The sequence below is a fragment of the Colobus angolensis genome, unplaced genomic scaffold (genome assembly GCF_000951035.1).
Source record: "Colobus angolensis palliatus isolate OR3802 unplaced genomic scaffold, Cang.pa_1.0 Scaffold75, whole genome shotgun sequence".
NCBI classification, from domain to species: domain Eukaryota; kingdom Metazoa; phylum Chordata; class Mammalia; order Primates; family Cercopithecidae; genus Colobus; species Colobus angolensis.
This window is the reverse complement of record NW_012121265.1, coordinates 5,624,697-5,646,890: the sequence shown is the minus strand read 5'-3', so window position 1 is coordinate 5,646,890 and position 22,194 is coordinate 5,624,697. Positions and strand designations below refer to the sequence as shown.

At 47.4% G+C, this 22,194-nt stretch overlaps 1 protein-coding gene across 1 annotated transcript in view; it reads left to right on the top strand.

Moving 5' to 3' along the window:
• Window positions 1-22,194, top strand: part of HABP2 (hyaluronan binding protein 2) — a 35,713-nt gene that overhangs the window by 4,763 nt on the left and 8,756 nt on the right. Inside the window, exons 2-7 of the mRNA XM_011927862.1 lie at window positions 9,867-9,903; window positions 16,722-16,838; window positions 18,326-18,433; window positions 19,564-19,680; window positions 20,443-20,562; window positions 21,055-21,226. Of these exons, the coding sequence (XP_011783252.1) occupies window positions 9,867-9,903; window positions 16,722-16,838; window positions 18,326-18,433; window positions 19,564-19,680; window positions 20,443-20,562; window positions 21,055-21,226 (671 nt within the window). The remainder of the gene's footprint in view (window positions 1-9,866; window positions 9,904-16,721; window positions 16,839-18,325; window positions 18,434-19,563; window positions 19,681-20,442; window positions 20,563-21,054; window positions 21,227-22,194) is intronic.

Below are 22,194 nucleotides of genomic sequence, written 5' to 3'. Positions count from 1 at the left end.
AGTTGACGCTGAGTAAGTTCTCCTTCGTCGGCCCTTCCGGCAGGGGCGCACCCTGAGGAAACAAAATGAACTCACTGACAACAGTGGCTCATCATAATCGCAGTAAGAGTAATCATAATAATTAATAGTAGCAGCAACCATTTATAAAGTCTTTACCTAGACCAGATGAGGCATGTTTCATGTTTATTATCTCATTTAAGCTTTCCCCAAACCCTATGAGGCAGGGACCAATGTCATTCTCATTTCATAGACAAGAAACTAAGCATACAGCAGTTAAATCGTCTACCCAAGATGGCACCTCTGGGAGGTTACAGTTCTGGGATTCAAGGTCTGTCCAACGCCAAGCTCTTTGCTCATAAGCACTGTGGTTGAGATCATCATGCCTGGCACCGCCCAAAGACAAACAAGACCGTTCCGTGTGGTATCAAAGGTGTCAAAATGGGCAGCAGCCTGAGACTCCAGCTTCTAGCAGGAGACAAAGTCACTCCCACCTGGAAGCTCCCTCGGTAGCCCCGAAGCTTTGCTTTACAACATCACAAGGATCGAGTCTTGCCAGCTAGCAAACCAGTTCATTCAGTGTTTTCAAAACTTCAGTTATGAATGAAGCCATCTTCAGAAATTCTGCCAATGCCCAAATTAGTTTCTTAATACTTTTGTTAAAGACTCACCTTTTCTCTAAATTGATTTCGTTCTAAAGGAAATCGTCATTACTACAAAGAAAGCGAAGTGATGTCGTTGAATTCTAGCTGGCTGCTGGTGACATGCTAAAGCTCTGAGCCTGAAGCAGCTTTCTCCTCCTTAGAGGAAAGATCAGTAGGAGGCAGAGGATAGAGACACCAGCACCCCCCAGTCCTTCCCCTTGGTGGGATTGGAAGGACAGTCAACCTGAGAAAAGAAAGACTTTCTCACGCTGTTTCTGTTTTATTCTAATGCTGTTATTTCACGTCCTGGCTAGGCACCACCTCAATCAACTTAGGTACCCCCAGTGGCTCACATCTGATGCCTTGGAAAGAGCAGGAGTGAGCACAGCTTCAGCAGAGGTGGTGCTGATGCCCAGCGGGGGAGTTACCTTCCTGTAGCCCTGGGCTATTTGCTGGGGCTGATTGACCTAAAAGGGCAATGTGGGGGCTTGTGCTTATAAGGCAGGCCCCACTCTCAGCTGCGCTTTCGTTTTGTCCACTTGCTTGTCTTAATTTTTTTTTTTTTTTTTTTTAAGATAAAGTCTCACTCTGTTGCTCAGGCTGGAGTGCAATGGTGCGATCTTGGCTCAATGCAACCTCTGCCTCCCAGGTTAAAGCGATTCTCCTGACTCAGCCTCCCAAGTAGCTGGGATTACAGGCACCCTCCACTACGCCCAGCTAATTTTTGTATTCTTGGTAGACACAGGGTTTCACCATCCTGGCCAGGCTGGTCTCAAACTCCTGACCTCAAGTGATCCACCTGCCCTGGCCTCCCAAAGTGTTGGGATTACAGGCGTGAGCCACCACACCTGGCCTTTGCTTGCCTTTTAAAAAGTCTTCCAAGAGCATTGTCAGATGCAGAATTTTTACCCAGGCTCCTTGTCTTGGATGGCCTCACTCCCTAACCTTCAAAGCTCCCCTCCACCACCATCTGTTTGCCCCAAGTCCCTGGGATGAGCCATTTGTACAGGTATTTCTCACCAAGTCTCACCTGCAGAGTAATCATTGCAAATGCCATTCTCCTCCTGAGCAGCCAAAGCTCCTTGAATAAAACACTGGAATTGGGAGAGGGAAGTCTTACTTTTATAACTGGGGAAACCGAGGCACAGAGAAACTCAACAACTTGCACAGGAGCAAAGATAGGCCCTGAGTCCCCTCAGCCAGAAGCTTCACATCCAAGAGAGCTTGGTATAACCAAAGTGTGGCCAAGGGCAGGGTTGCCTGGGCACTGGCGGAACATGGGTGTTGTGTTCCCGGCCCACCTCAGACCCATGGACACACAACCTCTGCAGGTGGGCCCCAGGGATCTGTATTTTTATCAAGCTGCCCAGACAATTCTTATGCACATTGAGGTTTAAGAACCAATGTCTTTAAAATGGAAATTCCCTGGATGTACAAATGGGACTCTTCTCTTTCTGCCTCTTACCCCATCCCATCTCTGCCTGCCACTGTCACAGGAAGCTGCAGCTCAGCCCTTAGCTAGGCAGGGTCAGAGTGGCCAGCTCTGGGCTTTAGAGCACAGAAGCTGCACAGAGTCCCTCTGAGCCAAGCACAGGTGACCAGTGTCAGAGCCAAGAGACCCGAGCTTGAGTCCCTCCCCTGCCCCAATGCATCCTTGACCTTGTCCATGGTGAAGCCACTTCACCATGCTGGGCCTCAGCTTCCTCCTCTGCAGATGAAGGGTCTAAGCCAGTTCCTCTCTACAGTGGCTCCTGGCTCATCACTGTGGTCTGGTGAACAGCTTCACCCAGGTATCCAGGAAGGAAACCATCCACAGGCACTGCTGGCCAGCGCCTTCTCCTTTGGGTTCCACATTTCCCCATGAAAGTCTTTGCCCCCTTGCCCTGAGCTTCAGGTGAAAGCTAAGCTGCTGTGAACCTGCCAGTCTTGAGACGGCATTGAGCAATGTGTGCAAAAGCAAGAAGGGCAAGATTCCTGTGCCTACGAAGGGACGAAGTGGCACCACTTCACACCTATTAGATGGCTCACTTCATACCTGTTAGGATGGCTATCATTTTCAAGAATGGGGAATAACAAGTGTGGGTGAGAATGTGGAGAAATTGGAACTCTCACTGGTAGGTATGTAAAATGGTGCGGCCACTGTGGAAAACAGTATGGCGGTCCTTGACCAAGTTAAACGTAGAACTACCTTAGGACCCAGCAATTCTACATCTAAGCACGTATCTAAAAGAACCGAAAGCAGAGACGAACAGAAAGCTGTACACCAATGTTCATAGCAGCATTATTCACAATAGCCAAAAGGTATAAATGACCCATGTCCATCAAGAGACGAACGCATAAACAACATGTGTTTAGATAGATGGCAACAATGGAATACTATTTAGCTGTAAGAAGGAGGGAAAGTTTGATACATGCTACCTAGAAGACCTTGGAAACATGACGCAGAGTGAAATAAAGGCAGTCCCAGAAGGACAAATATTGTAGGATCCCGCTTCCATGAGATACTTAGAATTGCCAAATGCACAGAGACAGGAAATAGGCTAGAGATTAGCAGGGCTGAGGGAGAAGAAGGAGGCATTTCTGTTCAACGAGTACAGCCTATGTTGGAGACGATGAAAAAGTTTGGGGATTAGAGCGTGGTGATGGGTACACAGCATTGCGAATGTGATTAGTATCACTGAATGGTACACTTACAAATGGTCAAAACGATAAACGTGATGTTCTGTGTAAGTTACCGCAATTTTCAAATAAAAGGACTGAGTAGGTTGGCACAACTGCTCATCTTGGTGTCTTCTAGGATAAAGTTGGTTAGACAGAGAGTCAGGGAGGGGCAGAGAGAGAAGGAGCCGGTGTCTCTGAATCCTACTGATTTATAGTGTAATCTTCTTGGAGGTGGGGAGTCTATACATCTAGTCTATTTTGTCCTATCTTTAATCCAGTGATGATTTCAACTCAGGCTGAAATGACGTCACTTATCTTTGTAGCAGGAGCCAGAGAAGAACAACATGAGGCAGGACTTGGCCTGGGCACTGGCAGCCTCTGCCCTCTGCCACCTCCACTACTCGCTCTGGCCTTGAGCTCTTTGCCCAGCAGGGGGACTGGCCCTGCTCAACTGTGCACACTTGTCCCTGTCCACCTTCCAGTCCAGCGGTTGCAAGCCTTAACCATGGCCATAGTGTAGAGGTCTCTCCTCCCCAGCTGCCCTTGGGAGTAATGCAGTCCCTCCCTGGTGGTTGGCAACATGTGGACTACCACCAGGCATAGGGTAGAACATGCAAGGAGGAAGGGATGGTGTGATTAGAGTCCCAGCCTTTTACCCAGCAAGCGGAAGATTTCTGTGCTCTTAGTTCATTCTGAGCTGAGCCTCTTTCCCCGAAAGACGAATCTGGCCCCATCTCCCCCGTCACTGCCTCCTAATCCCTCTGAGAACATTTTCTACCAGTGAATTCCTGGAACACATCAACTTAGAATTTTAGGCTTTCTGTTTTGCCTTCCAGAAGTTTTGGCATTCTGGAAGGCAGAGGAAGAATCTTAGTTGAAATAATCACTGGATTAAAGATAGGACAAAATAGATTATATGTATGTGCACCCCACAACCAAGGAGATTACACTGTAAATCAGTAAGACTCAGAGACACGGGATCCTTCTCTCCCTGCCTTCCTCACTAACCAGCCTTAACCTGGGAGGACACCAGACTTTGAGACTCTGGTGGTTTAGGCAGTTTAACATTGCTAAGGGCCTGCTCTTAACTTTGAGGTCAGTGTCCTAAGCCAGGGATCCATTGAGAAATCCCAAGTGTGGAGTAGAAGAAACGGTAGTTGGATCTAGAATGGTCTTTCTAAATATAGTACAAAGCAGCTACTTTACCATGTGCAGAAGCAGCAGCGTCCACCCTCTAAGAGAAGATGGCTCAGCTGGGACCACGTGCTATTTTAGCCCTGTTGAAACTAGGAATGGATGTGGTGGGAGAAGTGAGTAGTGGCTTACATGCCTTTTGATGTGGGTGGAGATGTTTGTTAAGATGTATTTACCGCAGTAGGAGGCTGGTTGAGGCTCAATCTGACTTTTGTACTTTCTCCAGCTGTCATCACTGGGGCTAAGTAGGCCCTCTCTGTGGCCTGCCAGGCCTAGCCAGGCCTAAGCCAGATTAGACAAGCTTTTTTTTTTTTTTTTTAAAGACAGTCTCACTCTGTCACCCAGGCTGAAGTACAGTGGCACGATCTCAGCTCACTGCAACCTCCAATTCCCAGGTTCAAGCGGTTCTTGTGCCTCAGCCACACGAGTAACTGGGATTACAGGCGCCTGCCACCATGCCTGGCTAATTTTTGTATTTTTAGTAGAGATGGGGTTTTGCCATGTTGGCCAAGCTGGTCTCCAACTCCTGGCCTCAAGTGATCTGCCCACCTCGGCCTCCTAAAATGTTGGGATTACAGGCATGAGCCACCGCGCCCGGCCCACAGATAGGCCTTTTTATAAAGTGTTCCAAGAACAGTGCCCCTGATTTTGAACCTAGCTCAACACCTGCTTCTCTTAAGGTTAAGGAGCTTTTCTGTTTCTTTCTCCTCCATCCTCGCTTTATTACTGTGTACACGTGGCAGCTTCCTGGTCCCTCACGGCAATAGTGACTGAGCAAGGACTCTGATGTGAGACCGACGATCTCCTGTCCTGGCTCCAGCATTTTCTAGTTAAGTTATTTTAGACAACTTAATATCTGAAAACATCAGTTTTCTCACCTCTAAAATGGACCTAATCATAATACCTAAATTATGAAGTATTGTGTGCAACAAACAAGACAAAACGCACGCAAAATATTTAGGACAGCTGATGGCACATTGTCAGCTCTAAAGGAGTGTGAACTGACATCAGTTTTCTGCTTCTTAGTTATCTCTTGCTCCTACTCTTGCATTGATCTTTCTCTTTGGATGTGCGAGTCGCAGGAGTAAGCGTTCTTCTTTCCTTGTCTCTGGGGTAAGAGTTAATGGAATGATGGAATGAAAGGAGGCAAATACTGTGTCCACCCTTCCCACCTGCCATCATCCAGGTTAGTTTCAGGGATCCGGATACAGGCATAAGTAATCCATTCTCAGCCGGGACTTCCCCATATGGTCCCCAAATATCCAGCCCGGTGCTGGGGCTACCAGTTTCCACATTGCTCCACGGCCCCTCTCTGTGGGTGGACACTGTGGGTCACAAAATGAGTGACTTGCTTCAGATTCCGGCGACCCCCTGACAGGCAGCCCAAGCCGCACATCAGCTTCAGGATCCCTGAGAGCCCAGCCCAGGAAGTCTCGGCTTTCTTTTTGTTTGGTTTCCCTCCGAGCGCCAGCTCCTAGGAAGGACACGTCTGCCACCTGCTGGCTGTAGGCAGCATGGCACCCGGCTGTCCCTCAGGCTCCAGCTGAAGCCAGGATGTGCAACGCTGGCCCAGGTGCAGGTCCTGGAGGGCCCTTCCGTGCTGGACCCTGAGGAAGGATGTCCCTCAAAGTCTTCTGCCCACTTCTTAGGGCATGGCCCATCCTATGCACTTCAAAGAGAAGAATTTGTAGGGAATCTCCTCAGGACTGGGTGGAGACAGGTCTAGACAGACGGGCCCTGCCCTGAGAAAGGCACGGCAGGGAGAAAGGACCAGTACTAAGGCCCAGATGACTGGAGGTGATGAGGGTGAGATTGAAGGAGGGGTAACCTTTGTCCTTGAGGTCTTAGTGTATTAGTCCATTCTCATGCTGCTAATAAAGACACACCCGAGACTGCGTAATTTATAAAGAAAAAGAGGTTTAATAGACTCACAGTTCCACGTGGCTGGGGAGGCCTCACAATCATGGCAGAAGGTAAAAGACACGTCTTACATGGTGGCAGGCAAGACAGTGTGTACAGGGGAGCTGCCCTGTATAAAACCATCAGATCTCATAAGACTTAATTACTATCATGAGAACAGCATGGGAAAAGCATGCCCCCATGATTCAATTACCTCCCACATGGTCCCTCCCGTGACACATGGGGATTATGGGAGCTACAGTTCAAGATAAGATTTGGGTGGAGACACAGCCAAACCATATTAGGGTCCCCTCATGGCACCTCTCTGGCACTCACCCCCCAGAGGTACCCATTTCTGCCAATCCTTGTTCAAGCACCCTAGGCCCAGGAGCACCCCTAAGGCCTGAGCTGCCCTTTGTCTGCCAGGCATCCCCAGTACCAACCCCCACCCTCAGCCCCCAAACAGAACACCTGTCCCATCTCACTGCCTGCAGAAACAGGGTGTGGGGGAGGTGGTTAGCCAGGAAGTCATTAGACAGAGGCACAGTCCCAGATAACAAATGGCCTCTCTTCTTTTTTTGCATTCCTTTCCCCTCAGTAACATGTTATTTTGTAATTTTTCAAACCTACAGAAAAGTGGGAAGAATAATGCAATGAATATTCTTCATCAGGTAGATGCCACAATTGTTAAAATGTCATTATAGTTGCTATGTCTCTCGTTCTCCTGTGTGTGTGTATAGTTGTTTTCTTTGTCTGTTTGTTTGCTGAATCATTTGCAAGTAAATTGCAGACATCACTCTAAATACTTCACCAAGCATCTCTCTCTCTTTTTTTTTTTTTTTTTTTTCAGACAGAGTCTTTCTCTGTCACCCAGGCTGGAGTGCAGTGGTGCAATCTCAGCTCACTGCAAGCTCCGCCTCTCAGGTTCACGCCATTCTCCTGCCTCAGCCTCCCGAGTAGCTGGGACTACAGGCACCTACCACCACGCCTGGCTAATTTTTTGTATTTTTAGTGGAGACGGGGTTTCACTGTTAGCCAGGATGGTCTTGATCTCCTGACCTCGTGATCTGCCCACCTCAGCCTCCCAATGTGCTGGGATTACAGGCGTGAGCCACCACACCTGGCCACCGTCTCTTAAGAATAAGTACATTTTCCTACAGAACTGCAATGCCATTGTTCACTCTCAAGAAAGTCAACACTGACACAATAATATTGTCTAATATGTCTATATTAAAATTTCCCATTTGTTTCAGTGTCTTAGTCCATTTTGTGTTGCTACGAAGGAATACCTGAGGCTGGGTGACGTATTTTTTTAAAAAAGAGGTTTATTTGACTTGAATTTCTGAGGGCTGGAAAGTCCAGGATTGGGCAGCTGCTTTTGGAAAGGGCCTCAAGCTGCCTCCACTCATGGCAGAAGGGAAAGGGAAGCCAGTGTGCAGAGATCACATGACAAGAGGGGAAGCAAGAGGGAGAGGTGGAGGTGCCAGGCTCTTTTTAACAACCAGCTCGCCTAGGAACTAATAGAGTGAAATCTTGCTTACCCTGAGGGAGAACACTAATCCATTCGTAATGGATCCATCCCTATGACCCAACATTGAGGCCCCACCTCCAACACTGGGGATCAAATTTCAGCATGAGGTTTGGAGAGGACAAATATCCAAGTCAGCAAAACCACAGCACTCAATGTCCTTTATGCCATTGTTTTTAAATCCGGGATCCAATTAAGAGTCACACACTGCATTTCGTTGCCATGTCCTTTACTAAAAATACAGTCTTCCCGTCTTTTTTTGTCTTTTATGGTGTTGACATAAAAACCATGCTGGAAGCTAGGCTAGGTGTTTTGTAGAATGTTCTGCAGTTTGAACCTCACAATTTGGATCTGTCATGTTCCTCATGAGTAAATTCAGGGTAAGCATTTTTGCCAAGAATACTATTTGTTGATATTGTACATCCTCAGTACATCGTATTCGGATGCATTGTTCTTTTTATTTTTCTTTCCAAATGTATCATCTACCTACTTCCCAAAATCATGTAACGAAGACTACAGGAAAACAGAAAATTAGAAATTCTGCAGAGGGTAGAAGCAGCGAATATACTAAACTGCCTAGCTTGATGTATCTCATTGATCTCAGCTTTCTGGCAGCCAAGACCCAAAAGGAAAGCTGTGTGGTGGTAGAACTCTTATTTCTTCAAATCAAGGTTCAGCAAACTTTGTTTGTGAAGTGTCAGATAATAAATATTTGGGGTCATACTTTCTCTCTACAAAAGCAACCATAAACAAACAGGCATGGTTGTTTTCCAGTAAAACTTTATTTACAACAACACAACTGCTAGACTTGGCCCAAGGGCCCTTATTTGCTGACCCCTGATTAAAGTGGAAGAGCATACTCCAGGTATTAAATGAGTAAAACTTTCTGTTTTGGGTTGAGTACTGCATATTAAAGGAACTCTTTATATCATTATTTATTTATTCAGCAAATCTTTTTGAGGAATGCCATGTGCCAAGCTCTATGCTAGGTATGGGGCAATACATCAATGACAAAACAGAGAAAATCCCTGCCTTTCTGGAGGACAGAGTCTGATGTGAGAGACAGGTGACATGAAAATAAATAAATGTAAAGCTATGCACTGCAGTAAGGATCATGGAGGGAATAAACAAGTGCAGTGACAAAACAATGGGGACAGGGAAATGTCATATTGATGGGATATTTCAGGGAAGATGACGTTTAAACTGAGACCTAGCGAAGGTCATGGAGGAGGGCTTCCAGGCAGCAACAATTGCCAAGGCCCTGAGGTGGGAGGAATTTAGCTTGTGCCATTTTGAAGCCAGGTGTGGCTGAAGCTTAGTAAGGGGCAATGGGAGGGAGGAGAATGGGAGGAGGTTTGTAGATCATGGCAGGTGTTTGCTTTCTATTCTAAGAACAATGGGAAGCCACTGGAGAGTTTCAAGCGTCTGTTCATCCCCAAATCCCCAGGAACTGTCACCTGAAGAAATCACCTAGATTTCAGCACGAATTCCAAATCCTACCACAGCTACGTGACCTCCGAGTCCAAATTTTCTCATCTGTAAACAAGGCTGATGCAAACCTCTTCATAGGGCTGTTATAAGGATGATATGCAGCAATGCGTGATCAGGCAGGGAGTAGATGAAACTCTCTGCAACTGACGAGCACGCCAGTACCTGGGCAGCTGTGTTCCAAAGCAAGGACAGGGGCAGACAAGCGACACGACCCCCTGCTGTGGAGAAGGACAATGCTTCAGTGCTCAGCGTGCATAGGTGGTGGTGGGGGCGGGGGCGTGTATCTTCAAACAGACCCCATCCCCCTCCCTTCAACCTCCATCCCAGCCACAACCATCAGAAAGCACACAGTGCACCTGCACCCCATACGGTCTCCCCTGGCTGACACCTGAGGAACGCGCCCGGCCGAGCCTCGTCTCAACGCTGATCTGCTGTGTTGTTTTGTTTTCCAGTTCTCCCTGATGTCTTTATTGGAAAGCCTGGACCCAGGTGAGTGCGCTGATCGCCTAGGGGCTTCCCACCAATCCCAGGCTGGTTCTGGGCTGGAGAAAAGGAGGCCTAAGTATGGAAGTGTTGGAGGGAACCCCAGGGTTCAACTGACTCCAGGGTGTCACAGGCACCTTTGAGAACTTGCTCTCAAAATGTGTGCAGCCATAATGCTTCACATAATTTTGAGTTTCCTGTGGACACCACTGAGCCCCGGCTCAGGGTCCCAAGGGAAATACTGCCTACATAGTTAAAATCCTTGATTTTATAAAGAAACTGAGGCCCAGAGAGGGGAAGCAACTTACTCCTGGCCACACAGCGAATTGGAGGCTAAAATGAGGTGAAAGGCCAAGGCAAAGCAAGGGTGAGATGGGACAATGCCCGGCTCCAGGCAGGCCGGCCCTGTGCCACACTCATCCGCTCCACCTCTTTCTGTGGAAGGGCGGCCTCCAGGCTGACCTGGCCTGGTGATACCCTCTCACCAGCACCTCTGCCATTGTCCCCTCTGCCCAAATGGTTTGCTTCCTCAGGCTGAACGCGTCTAGCACCCGGTGGGTCCTGTAACTTCGCACAGGCTCTCCGTCTCACAGACTCACTCTCCTATCGTCTCCCTTTCCTGTGTCCTCGGCCTTGTGCCCACAGCGTGCACGGGCTAGGCAGGGCCACTCCTTCCACATCATCCACTCCTGGTCCTTTGGCTCTGGGTTTGAGTCTTCCTTTGCAGCTCTGAGCCCCGGGGGAGAAAATTCTGCTCACCACTCCATCTGGCCAGAGGCCAACATCCCCACTGGTAGAGATACAGGCTGGTCACCCATGGAGCGCCATAGCCAGGCAGACAACACACAGAGGCTGTGGCCACATCGGAACCTTGAATCAAGGGTTTATTTGGCACGAAGATAGCAGTAACTGGGCCAAATTCAGTTTGACAGTCAATATTCTCCAGCAGCAAACCCCTGGATGGGCAGAAAGATAAGGCCAGGTCTTCGTTCTGTCCCAGGTGCTCCGCGGATATTTGTGGAGTTGAGGAGAAGTGTATTTGGGCATGGCGTATGGGGTTTTGAGAAAATCTGTGTCTTTCCCCAACACGAAGGCTATTCAATGACACCTAGTTCAGTTCCTCCTAAGGCACGTATTTCAGAGAGTTATCCCCTAGCTGATGGCCACACCACCACCCACACAAGGAGTCCAGGGAGGAGCTGAGACCAAGAGGCTGGAAGGGTGGCCTCTTCCCCAGCCTTGAGCACAAACTGCTCAGGCACCACTGAAGGGGATCCTTGGGTCTGATTTTCAGGGATACTGGGCTGTGGAAGCTACAGGGTGACACAGTGGAAGAAAAGGAAGTGCAGAAGACTCAAAGGCCCTTGACTTTACTGCCAGCTGCCAGAAAGTTGTAAGAGACATCTTCAGTGAGTTCATGACACCCTGGAATTGTGCAGTGAACAACTCGAACAACTGTAAGCAGTGGCCCTACTGAACAGAGATCATGGAAAGGGAGTGGAATTAGCCTATGTGCCCATAGATTTATAGCTTTAATCAAACAGACTGGGAGCTACAGGGTCAGATTTGATCTGCCAACAGGAAGAACTTTCTCACCATCAGAGTTGTCCAGAAATCTGAATGGGCCATTGGTTTCTCAGGAGGTAATGAGTTTCCCATCACTGGAGGCTTTTTAAGCACAGGCTGAAAAACCACTTATAGGGAGTGAAGAGTATTGAATTTAACTCTCAAGAAACTGGGCCCTACAAGAACTCTGCCAACAGCTTCAGACAGTTTGGTGTGTGCATGAACAGACCCCGAAGCAGACTGCTCCTGGGATCCAGAGTCCATCTCGAGATGTCATAGCCTCCGGGGAATGGGCTGAGATGTCGAGGTTGGGCCTTTTTGCAAAGAGTAGATTCAGTTTAAAAACATCCCTGTTCAGTATCTGACTTAACCTTTCAAAGGGGTTGTGCTTTGATGGTATTTGTCAGCTCCCTGCTGGCTCTAGACAACCGTGTGGCGAAGAAGACCCCATGCTCGTGCCCACGGGCAAGCTGCTTCTTTGGTTGGTCTTGCTGGAGACAGCGCACGGTGAGGGCCTTGTTGGAGCAGAAGGTGCCCAGTCCACAGTCCCCAATGGGTGGTGGAGGAGGTAGCCAGCAAGCAGCACAGACTCTGCCCATCTCCCCAAAGCAGGTGCCACGACAGCCAGCAGGCCTGTGGAAATGCCTCTTCAAAGCTGGCTTGGCTCTGCCCAGCAATGCAGGCTGAGCCCATCCATCAGCTGTCCTACTGCCTGCCAGCAAGAGTCTCTGCTGGGCTTGCCCCGCCAGCCAGATTGGAAGCGTCAAATGCAGGCCGACAGGGCTGGGGTTTGGAGGAGGCCCTCAGAGGAGCCGTCTGTGCCACAGTGATGGATGACGCCAACAGGGACGACATTCCGGGGATTTTGATTCCGTTCCACACATCTGGCAAGCTCCTTAACCAGAGCAGCTGCAAAGCCCCCATCGCAGGAACTCTGAGCATTTTCTGAGAGACCCCGAACATGGACTGAGTTAATCCTGGTCAAGGGACCCAGAACATGAGCTTAAGAAGGTTTCCCAATGTATGTTATTTCCTGAAAGCTAAAACCCACAGAGTTTCATGAAACCCAAACCTATAAGAGGTTCCAGGATGGTAAAAAGGCACATAAGACTTGGAGTTAGGTAGACCTGGGTTATGATGTCATCTCCTTTGGCCTTCATTTTTCCTTATCTGCAAAATAGGACCTGTGCCATAGGGTTGCTTTAGGGTGAAGTAAGATTGTGGGTAACCACATTTATTTAGTTTAGTGTCTGATACTTAGCAAATACTCAGTACATTATAACCTATTATTAGGATAATTTGGCTTAACTCAGGATACTCTCATGACCCTTCCTGATAATTTCTAGAAACAGACTCTGAAAACTAGACAAACCCACAAGAATTTCTTTTTACTCCTGATAGAAAATGCTCGAACACCTGCCCCTTTCTTTCCCAAAGCTCTTCCCTTTTCTGTAGCCTAGAGAAACTTACAAATAATCTGTGTTTAAACCTGAACTGTTTTTCTACAATCTACCAGTGACACCAAAATGTATGTCAGGCTGCTGTGCCTCTCTCCCCAGGAAAATATGTGAACGAGTTTCTAGATTTCCACAGAGTTCATCAGGTATTTTCTTTGCCAAGTACATTTGATCCATTTCTCACACAGTTTCTTACTGAAATTCCCTATTTGCTCTGCTTTAAGCAGGCACCATCTTTTTGGCCAGCAAAGCTGCATGCAGGCCAATCAGAAGGCAGGAAGGCTTGACCACTAAGGGAAAAATAAATCTGTCAATCACATACATTAACTACAGGTAGGGCTTTGTGCTGGGCACTCTGGGTTAAAAGAGGAATGGAAATGGCCCTTCCTCTTAAGAAACTATCTAGTTGGAGGAAACAAATAAGATAAACGAAATACCCAAGATAGAGGTGCCATCTGAGATCCAGCTATGACACTTAAAACTCCAGCCAACTGGGCCACAGAGGAATGTTCTTGTATCTAAAATTCTTAGCCCATTAGCAATCTAATATCAATCAAGTCCTGTGTGTCAGTTTGTTATTATTGCATAATACACTACCCCAAACTTAGTAGCTTAAACCACTGACCATATATTTAGGTCACAATTCTTTGGGTTGATAGTCTTGGCTGGATTCAGCTGGGCAGTTCTTCTGGGCTGCGTCAGGCTCAGTTGATCCTGACTGGGCTTGCTCACGTGTCTGCAGAAGCTGGCAGATTGGCTGGCGTCTTATCTTGCTGAATATTGACTGAGCTTTCTTATGTGTCTGAGGCCTCAGCTAGGACCAATAGGCCAGCTGTTGTCCATATGTTCTCATACGCTCTTGCAGAATAGGCCAAACTGTTCACATGGCAGTCACATGGGTCCAGGATCTGGAGAGAGAGCGAGTCAAGAGAGAGCAAGACTTCTTGGGGCCCAGGCTCTGAGCTGGCACACCATCCTTCCATCACACATGCTATTATTGGCCAAAGCATGTCCTAAGGTCAACCCAGAACCAAGGGCAGGGAAACTGACTCAATCTCTTGGTGGGAGAAGCTGAAAAGTCACATTGCAAAGGGTATGGGTACTGGGGGGGGGGGTGGAGAATCAAGGGCTATTTTTGTCGTCAGATTGGCTCATACCAAGGCAGAGTTTCACTGTGGAACTTGAGGGCACCAGGCCTAGACTTGGTCACTTCTAGCTCCCTCACCTCTTCACTGCTCTTTAATCTCCTTCCTTAGCTGGCTTTCATCCGCTAACCAACCTTGGCTGGAGGCTTCCTTGAGGGCAAGGCCACATCCTACTCTTATTTGTATAACTCTCCACCATTCCCAATGCCATCCTGCACCTGGCATAACACTTGGTCCATTGTAGGTTCACAAGACAAGTTACTTACACAGACAATAGGATTAAGTGCCAACATAATGGGAAAGACAAAATGAGGTTTAAGCCTGGAAGTGGAGAAACCCTCTCAGATGATGCTCCGATAAAGCACCTTCGAATCACATGGCAGCCCATCCCAAATGGAAAGGATCTTGGTGACTTTCCTTGCATATCCACCAGCTAGTTGGCTTCTTCCACCCTGGCTATCTGGGGCCACTGAGCTCTGCTGGCTCTCTCCATCTCCACTGAGGCCCACGGGCCCTAGAGAATAGGAAGCCTTTCTTAGCAGGAATATGATTCAAAGCCTATGTATTTTATTTCTTCTTTGGCTTCACTGAGAGGTGAACAGACCTTGTTAATAGGTCTGGATTCAAGTCAAAATCCTCTAACAGACATGTCATTCATCCCTCATCACCTGGAAAAGTCACACCATACCATCTACATTAGAATCTTCCCCATTTCTAAATATCTGCAAAAGAAGTAATTCTTAATGGCCTCGCCAAGATTAGCCGATATGACTACCAACCTGTGGGAGAGATGGGAGAAATTACAGAAACAACCTAAAGGGCACTTATCTATAAACGCCTGTTAGAAAACAAAAATAAACTCTCCAAAGAAAAAGAAATAACTAAGCAATGCAATCATCTCATTACCAAACCCCATTGTCTCTCCTAAATGTCAGTTTGAAATCTTTCATGTCAAACTCAGAAAAACATTTTTTTTTCTCACTTTCTCCCTCTCTTTCTCTGCTTTATCACGCTAGATGGAGGAAAACTTTATTTGCTCCAGGAAGACAATGGCCTTATCTTCAACCTGGATCCTCAGCCCTAGAAAGGTGGCCTCCCCCGGGAGCATTTTCATAGTGGGGAAAAGCAGTTCAGGAGAAATAATGAGCAAGCCAAGGGAGTCTTGACTTGACACTGTGATAAATGAGGTGAAAGTTTGGCAAGAAACCAGAGTTGGCGTATTCAAAAAAGAAATAAAAAGCTAGTTCCATTTTAATGGGAAATATAAAACAGCCATTGTGCAAAAGTCGATTTTTCAAAAGCCAGAGAGATAAAGCCTCTAACAGAATGACTGAGAGACGAGTAAGATAATGTGGTTGATAATCAGGCTTAGGTAAAGTGCCATCCTCCAAGCCATCAGCTGGCTCTGTAGGAGGGCCTTTTCAAGTCAGCTATCTGCATTTGCTCCCGCCTCATTATCATATGCATCTCTGGACAGCTTCCTTGCAGCTTCAACTTGCCGACTTGCCATACTCCCGCCGGCTGGAGAGAGCAAAGTCAACCTGACTTTCTTCAAATCCCAAACTTCCACAGACCTACCAGCCACAGAGCTACCAGGATCTCCCTAGAAGGCCCCAGAGAACAAAGAGCTTGAGTCCAGCTAACCTTACACATACCTGTTTTTTCCCCAATGACCAGTCTAGTGTAAGGTTTACAACCGTAGGCAAGATCCATAAACTTTTACAAGGTTATCCTTGGGAAATTCCTAATGGGCAGGCTGGATACTCAGTGGGGATGGTGGGACACGTTTTCCCAAGGGTAAGTGTGGGAATATCCGAGGCAATGTAAGGCACCAGTTGAAACAGTTGAGTGCTGTAGTTGAACCAGTGAGATTTAGGGGTTATATGGAGACAAACTGCCATAGTTCATATCCTGCCCTTTAGTAGCTATGTGACCTTGGCCGAGTTACTCGATCTCTGTCAGCCTCAGGTTTCTCAACTTAGAGTGAACAATACACCTCCTAGATTTTTATGAAGATGAAGTTAGACGGTGCATGTGAAGTGCTTAGCACAGGGCATGGTACATAGTAAAGGCTCAATAAATGTTATCTGTTAAAATGACTCTGTAGATACTGCTTGGGAGTAGTTTGATGCCATGATCAAAAGGAAAATGATGAGTTTTCTTTGATTTCATTCAACTTGGTGACAAATGAAGTCCCATCAAGAAATATTATTCACAGGATAAGCCAACCAGGCACTCAAGTATAGTGTAATCTGACCCCAGGCAGACCCCATGTAGGACCCTGTAGATGTGCTAGGTCCCAGTCCTCTTCCTGCTGTTCAAAGATGAGAAAACCAAGACTCGATAATACACTTGGCTTACCCAAGGTCAAGGGAGTAGAAAGCTGGGACTTGGCTTCTTCTCTTCACTTCCAATCAGGTGCTCATGACCCTGCTAAATGTCAACACCACCTTGGCTGGTCATAACATGCCCCAAGTGAAAAGATGCAAAGCCTGAGCCCTCTTTTCCACTCCCCTCACTGTGCAGAACTGGAGAGACACATGATTCCTCCTGCAGGATTTTGAATTCTTTGGGGAAAAGGTGTCCAACTAAATAAAATGCTGACCTATTTAAGTAGAATGATTAGGATTTCTTCTGTCCTGTTACCACCATGCAGACTGGACCCCTGACCAGTATGACTACAGCTACGAGGATTATAATCAGGAAGAGAATACCAGTAGCACACTTACCCACCCTGAGCATCCTGACTGGTACTACACTGAGGACCAAGCTGGTAGGTACCAAATCTCTTTCAGGGACTCTCCTGGGAGAAGGACAGAGGGGGGTATACATGGGACCACATGCAAGGGCCTCTCTCTCCTCCTCTCTGACCAGCATTGTAAAATAGCTATGGAAGAAATTATGTGGACTGGCTTTTCTTCTGTTAGATTCATATGCTGTGAGGACTGGGGAGATTCTTAGAGACCATCTCCCCTACCCTCAAATGACAGATGAGGTAAGTGAGGCTAAGAGAGGAGCTGACTTGGCCAAGGTCAGGCAGCAAGTTAATGCAACATTGTCCGGGTTTCCTGATGCTGTGAATAGTAGCTGTGTTCAAAACCATTCCCATATCTTAGATTACAGATCAGACCCTAAGGATGCAGGAAGTCCATGTCAGCCTTGAACACCAGACTGTAGCATGTACACATTCAGCTTTGGGACTGTCCTTCCCTCCTGCCTTTGCCAGGACTTTTCCTTCCCTTTCAACTTTTTCTTTCTCCCTTCACTCTTTAGAAGCTTTCCACAGTTGTTAGATTGTGTGTGTGTGTGTGTGTGTGTGTGTGTGTGTATTCACACACATGTGATCCTACCACACTTGTTTTTATTTTCGTGGCTTCTTAACCCCAGCAATGGGACAGAAAAGAAAATAAGAAGCTGGGTCCAAGCAATGCCATGTGACTAAACCAGGAGAAGGAATGGAAAGCACTTAGCAGCTGGAATAAAAGCTGTGTAACTGTGCAAAGTGGCCTGGAAGGCAGGGCCAAGATACAGGGCATGGGGGAACATCAGAAGGGACCATCAAAACAAGAGCAGGGCCCAGGGATCCTAGTTCCTGAACCAAAGAACAATGTGTGTGAACAGAAGGATAAAGAATTCCCCAAGGGAAGATCCATTCAGACAACCATGAAAGCCACAGGCACAGATGAAATATGACAAAATCTAACTGAACAAGTAGTTGAAGAAAGATGAAGGCCACTGGGTCATTTCCTCCTCGCCGCCAATTCTTCTGTCACCCTCTTGCCTTTGGTCTTCTCTCCTGATGTTCAGAAAGCTTGCGTTTCATTAGGGGTGGGTTTTCTTTCCCCACTCCTGACCTCCACCCCTGGGCACTGGAAGTAGGGGAGGTCTTCAGGCTTGTGAAATACCTTCAGCATCAGAGACAGACCCTGTGGCACTCCCAGCAAGACTGGGAGGAGAAAAACACTGATGAGGGAAAAGGGGAGTTTCTCAATGAGAAAGGCCCCATCCAAAGCCAGGCCGAGGGGAGACAGTCGTGGTTCCTTCTCGCCTCTCCTCTCACTAACCTGAATCCCTTTCTCTGGTCAGGTGACTGCAATTTTCCTTGCTGTTTAAGGACAATGTGTGTTTTCCTGCTTTCCCCAGTTTCTGGCTTGGTAGTTACTCTCTCATTTGGGGCAGGAGACTGAAACTAGATGAAAAAGTGGGGGGCTTCTCACCTGCCATTCCTTACCGACATAGCCTTCTTGTCATGTGTCTTAGATCCGTGCCAGCCCAACCCCTGTGAACACGGTGGGGACTGCCTCGTTCACGGGAGGACATTCACGTGCAGCTGCCTGGCCCCTTTCTCTGGGAATAAGTGTCAGAAAGGTGGGTGCATCATCACTAGATCCACTCTTTCCTCTGAGTTAAACAAGAAGTGGTCCTTTCTGTGTGAGAAAGCACTGCATGATGCCATGGAAAGGATTATAACTGCAAATACTGTATCATGCATAGTGGATTCCTCTGCAGGGTCCCAGGCAGCCTCTCACTGGATCCTCACCCCTGCACTGTGAGATGGAACTAGTACATCCATTCTCCAGATGGGAAGATTGAGGGTGAGAGGGGATAAGAGCTGGACTTTAACCAAGATGTATTGCAAACTCAGGACTTTATACTTAGAGTGTTTTGTCTAGCTGCAACAGAGCAATGTTGTCCTCAAATGGGAGAGCAGGGAGGATCTCAGGGCACCTGAGACCCAACCCAGTCAGAGAAAGGTAACCCAGAGAGTGAGGGCATTTGATCAAGGTCACACAGCTAGCTAGGTGTAGAGCAGAAATTAGAGCCCTCATGCCTGACTTCTGGACCATGCTCTTTCATTCTGCCATCCTCACTGTGTCTGCTGCTAGTGAACTCTTGTGGGCATAACATGAGGCTGTGGAATAAAGCTTTTCAAGAGAAAATCTGGATTCAGGCTGCTCTAGCAACCATCTTACTTGGTGGAGGGCAAGGGGGGTCTTAGGTGTACGTATGGCTTTGTGGTTGACTTCTTCCCTTGGTGCCCTCTTCACTTATTCTTTTCATTTTCAGTCGTGCAATTTCTTCAATAAATTTTTCAGGATGGTTGAGAATATCGAATATAAACACAGTGTCTGGGCTTACTCAACTTCTCAGAAAAGTAACAAAACTGTAAAAGCACTCTGAAGTTAGCTAGAAAATGGAGGGACTAAAATTGCAGCTCTGTTTGTTGAAGGTGTAACAATTATCAATGTTTTTATTAAGATAGAAAAATTAAGACTATAGGCATGGGAAACAACGTGGGAGACAATCCGCTATGACCCCAAAATTAGACAGAAGTCTTGTCCTGGCGTAGCCTAGTGTTTCAGGACCACGGACAAGGCTACAAACCCTGTCAGTCACCCCATCCCCAAACATTGTATAGCACATGTATCCCTCTAAGGAAAATGTGCCCCAAAGAGTGTCTTATGTTTTGCCCCCACTTCTCTATGGATCTCCTACAGTGCAAAACACGTGCAAGGACAACCCATGTGGCCGGGGCCAATGTCTCATTACCCAGAGTCCTCCCTACTACCGCTGTGTCTGCAAACACCCTTACACAGGCCCCAGCTGCTCCCAAGGTAAGTGATGGAGGCCCCTTCGACGCTAGGCTCTCTGTGCCCTATTTTTTACCTGCACCCTTCTGCATGGAAGGCCAGATGCACCTGATGTTTTTGTGGCAGGCATCCAAGATGGTCCCTTTCCCTAGGATTTCTAAAGATTAATTATCCCTGGATTGACTCAATTCAGTGGGAGTCGACTGGTCTGTGTCCCTTCCCATCCAAAAAGAATCATCTTGAAACTCAATTCTTCCAGGAAGTAGACCCTGATCTATTCCTGAGGGGGACCAAGTAGGGGAATGAATACATATTGAGTCCCTGCTGTGAGTCAGGCATTGTCTCAGGAAATATACGTTCTCTTTTGCATTCTCCAAAAACACCTCAAGGAAGAGTCTTACAGATGAAGAGCCTGAAATGTAAACAGGTGAATTCATTTGCTCATGGCCACATGGGTATCAGCAGGCAGAGCTCTACCTAGCTCAGACGGGGCCCAGCACTCCTGCTCCAACCATGCTTCTTCGTTTTCTTACTGAGTAACCCCATCTACTTAAGTGCACTTAGTCTTGGCCTCCAGCCATATTGCTTCATCCACGTTAGCTCACGTTCTTAAGGCTTCTGTGTACACTTACTAGAGTGTCAGTGGATCTGTCTTTCCCCTCTGGAGACCCACCTTTCGTGAAAGGATGGACACCAGTAGAATGCCACCAATGTCTCCTTGTCATCTCAGACGTGGGCTGCAACTCCTTCTGAAGAGCCTTCCTGGCCCCATTCCTTTGTTCACAGTGGTTCCTGTGTGCAGGCCAAACCCCTGCCAGAATAGTGGTACCTGCTCCCGGCATAAGCGGAGATCCAAGTTCACCTGTGCCTGTCCTGACCAGTTCAAGGGGAAATTCTGTGAAATAGGTATGGGTCTCTGCCACCACCTCATCAGGGCCACAAGTGAGGCCTCTGGAGCCCTTTTTCTCTCTGGGTTTTTTTGCCAGAATGTGGTTCAAATCAAGTTTCCCAAACTCTACTATTGCCTCAGCCTTCTCGCCTAAGGGGATAGGGTGTGTCTGGCTTTGCGTAAAGAAACTAATAAACTGGGGTGTAGTGCAGGAAAGTCAAACCTCCTGGGCATCCCTAGGCCTTAGCTCACCTTCCATCAGTTCTTGTGTGAGCCAGAATTAAAGAACTAAGCTCCCACACCCTACAACCACTATATTTCATATTTTAAGCATGATTAAATGTGGGACATTCAACACTTTTTTTTTTTTTCTGAAATTTGTGGTGAAATTCCAGGGTGATAAATATGCAGGTCCAGGTCTCTCACCACTTGACATACCCCCCAAGCCCTTTTTGGGAGCAGCACGCCAGTGGCTGTTGGTTCTCACATTGCTACCTGCTCTCTCGGAGGTTCTGATGACTGCTATGTTGGCGATGGCTACTCTTACCGAGGGAAAATGAATAGGACAGTCAACCAGCATGCATGCCTTTACTGGAACTCCCACCTCCTCTTGCAGGAGAGTTACAACATGTTTATGGAGGATGCTGAAACCCATGGGATTGGGGAACACAATTTCTGCAGGTAACAGTTACCTTATTCATGCTCAGTTGATTTTGGTCACTTATTTTAAAACAGATCATTGCAACTCATCAGCCTCCTTTCTAGGAAGATTTTCTTACTCAGGATAGGCGATGTTATGCTGCCATAGTAAACAACTGCCAAATCTCAGTGGCTCAAATACATCAAAGTCTGTTTCCGGGTCTGTCACTGTGGTTCATGCCTGTAATCATAGCACTTTTGGAGGCTGAGGCAGGCAGATTGCTTGAGACCAAGAGTTCGAGACCAGCCTGGACAAAATGGCAAAGCCCCGTCTCTACCAAAAAAAAAAATAGCTGAATGTGGTGGTCAGCACCTGCAGCCCCAGCTAATCAGGAGGCTGAGATGGGAGGATCATCTGAACCCAGGAGGTCAAGGCTGCAGTGAACCACAGCACTCCAGCCTGGGTGACAAAGTAAGACCCTGTCTCAAAAAAAAAAGAAAAGAAAAAAAGTCTATTTCTTACTAGTGTTCCAAGTATCATGTGGGTTGGTGGTGGTGATGGTAGCGGATTCAGCTCCACAGGGTTACTCAAATACTCAGGATTTGCAAGAAGAGACTGGGGAATGAAGCATGAGTTTTTCACTACTTCAGCTTAGAAGGGACACATCCTCTTCCCACACATACTTTGTTGGTCAGAAATAATCACATGAGCCCACATAACTTCCAGGCAGAGATGGAGAAGAGCAAGTGGAATATCTGTCGAAGGTGACGGTCTCTAACCCAAAGATGTTCAGGCTTTCCCATGTGAGGGTAATGCCACCACCCTCCCTGGTGGTGATCTAGTTTCCTTCTTCCTTTTCTGCTGCCGCCAGGCCACTCCGTTGGCTCCCTGCCACTACCCTTTGTCTAGCCAAGGCCAATGAGTCAGATGAGTTACAGATTAAGGGGAGGAGGTCTTTGCATGGTTTTGAACTGGCTTCATAAATAAGGATTTTTTTTCTTTTTTCTTT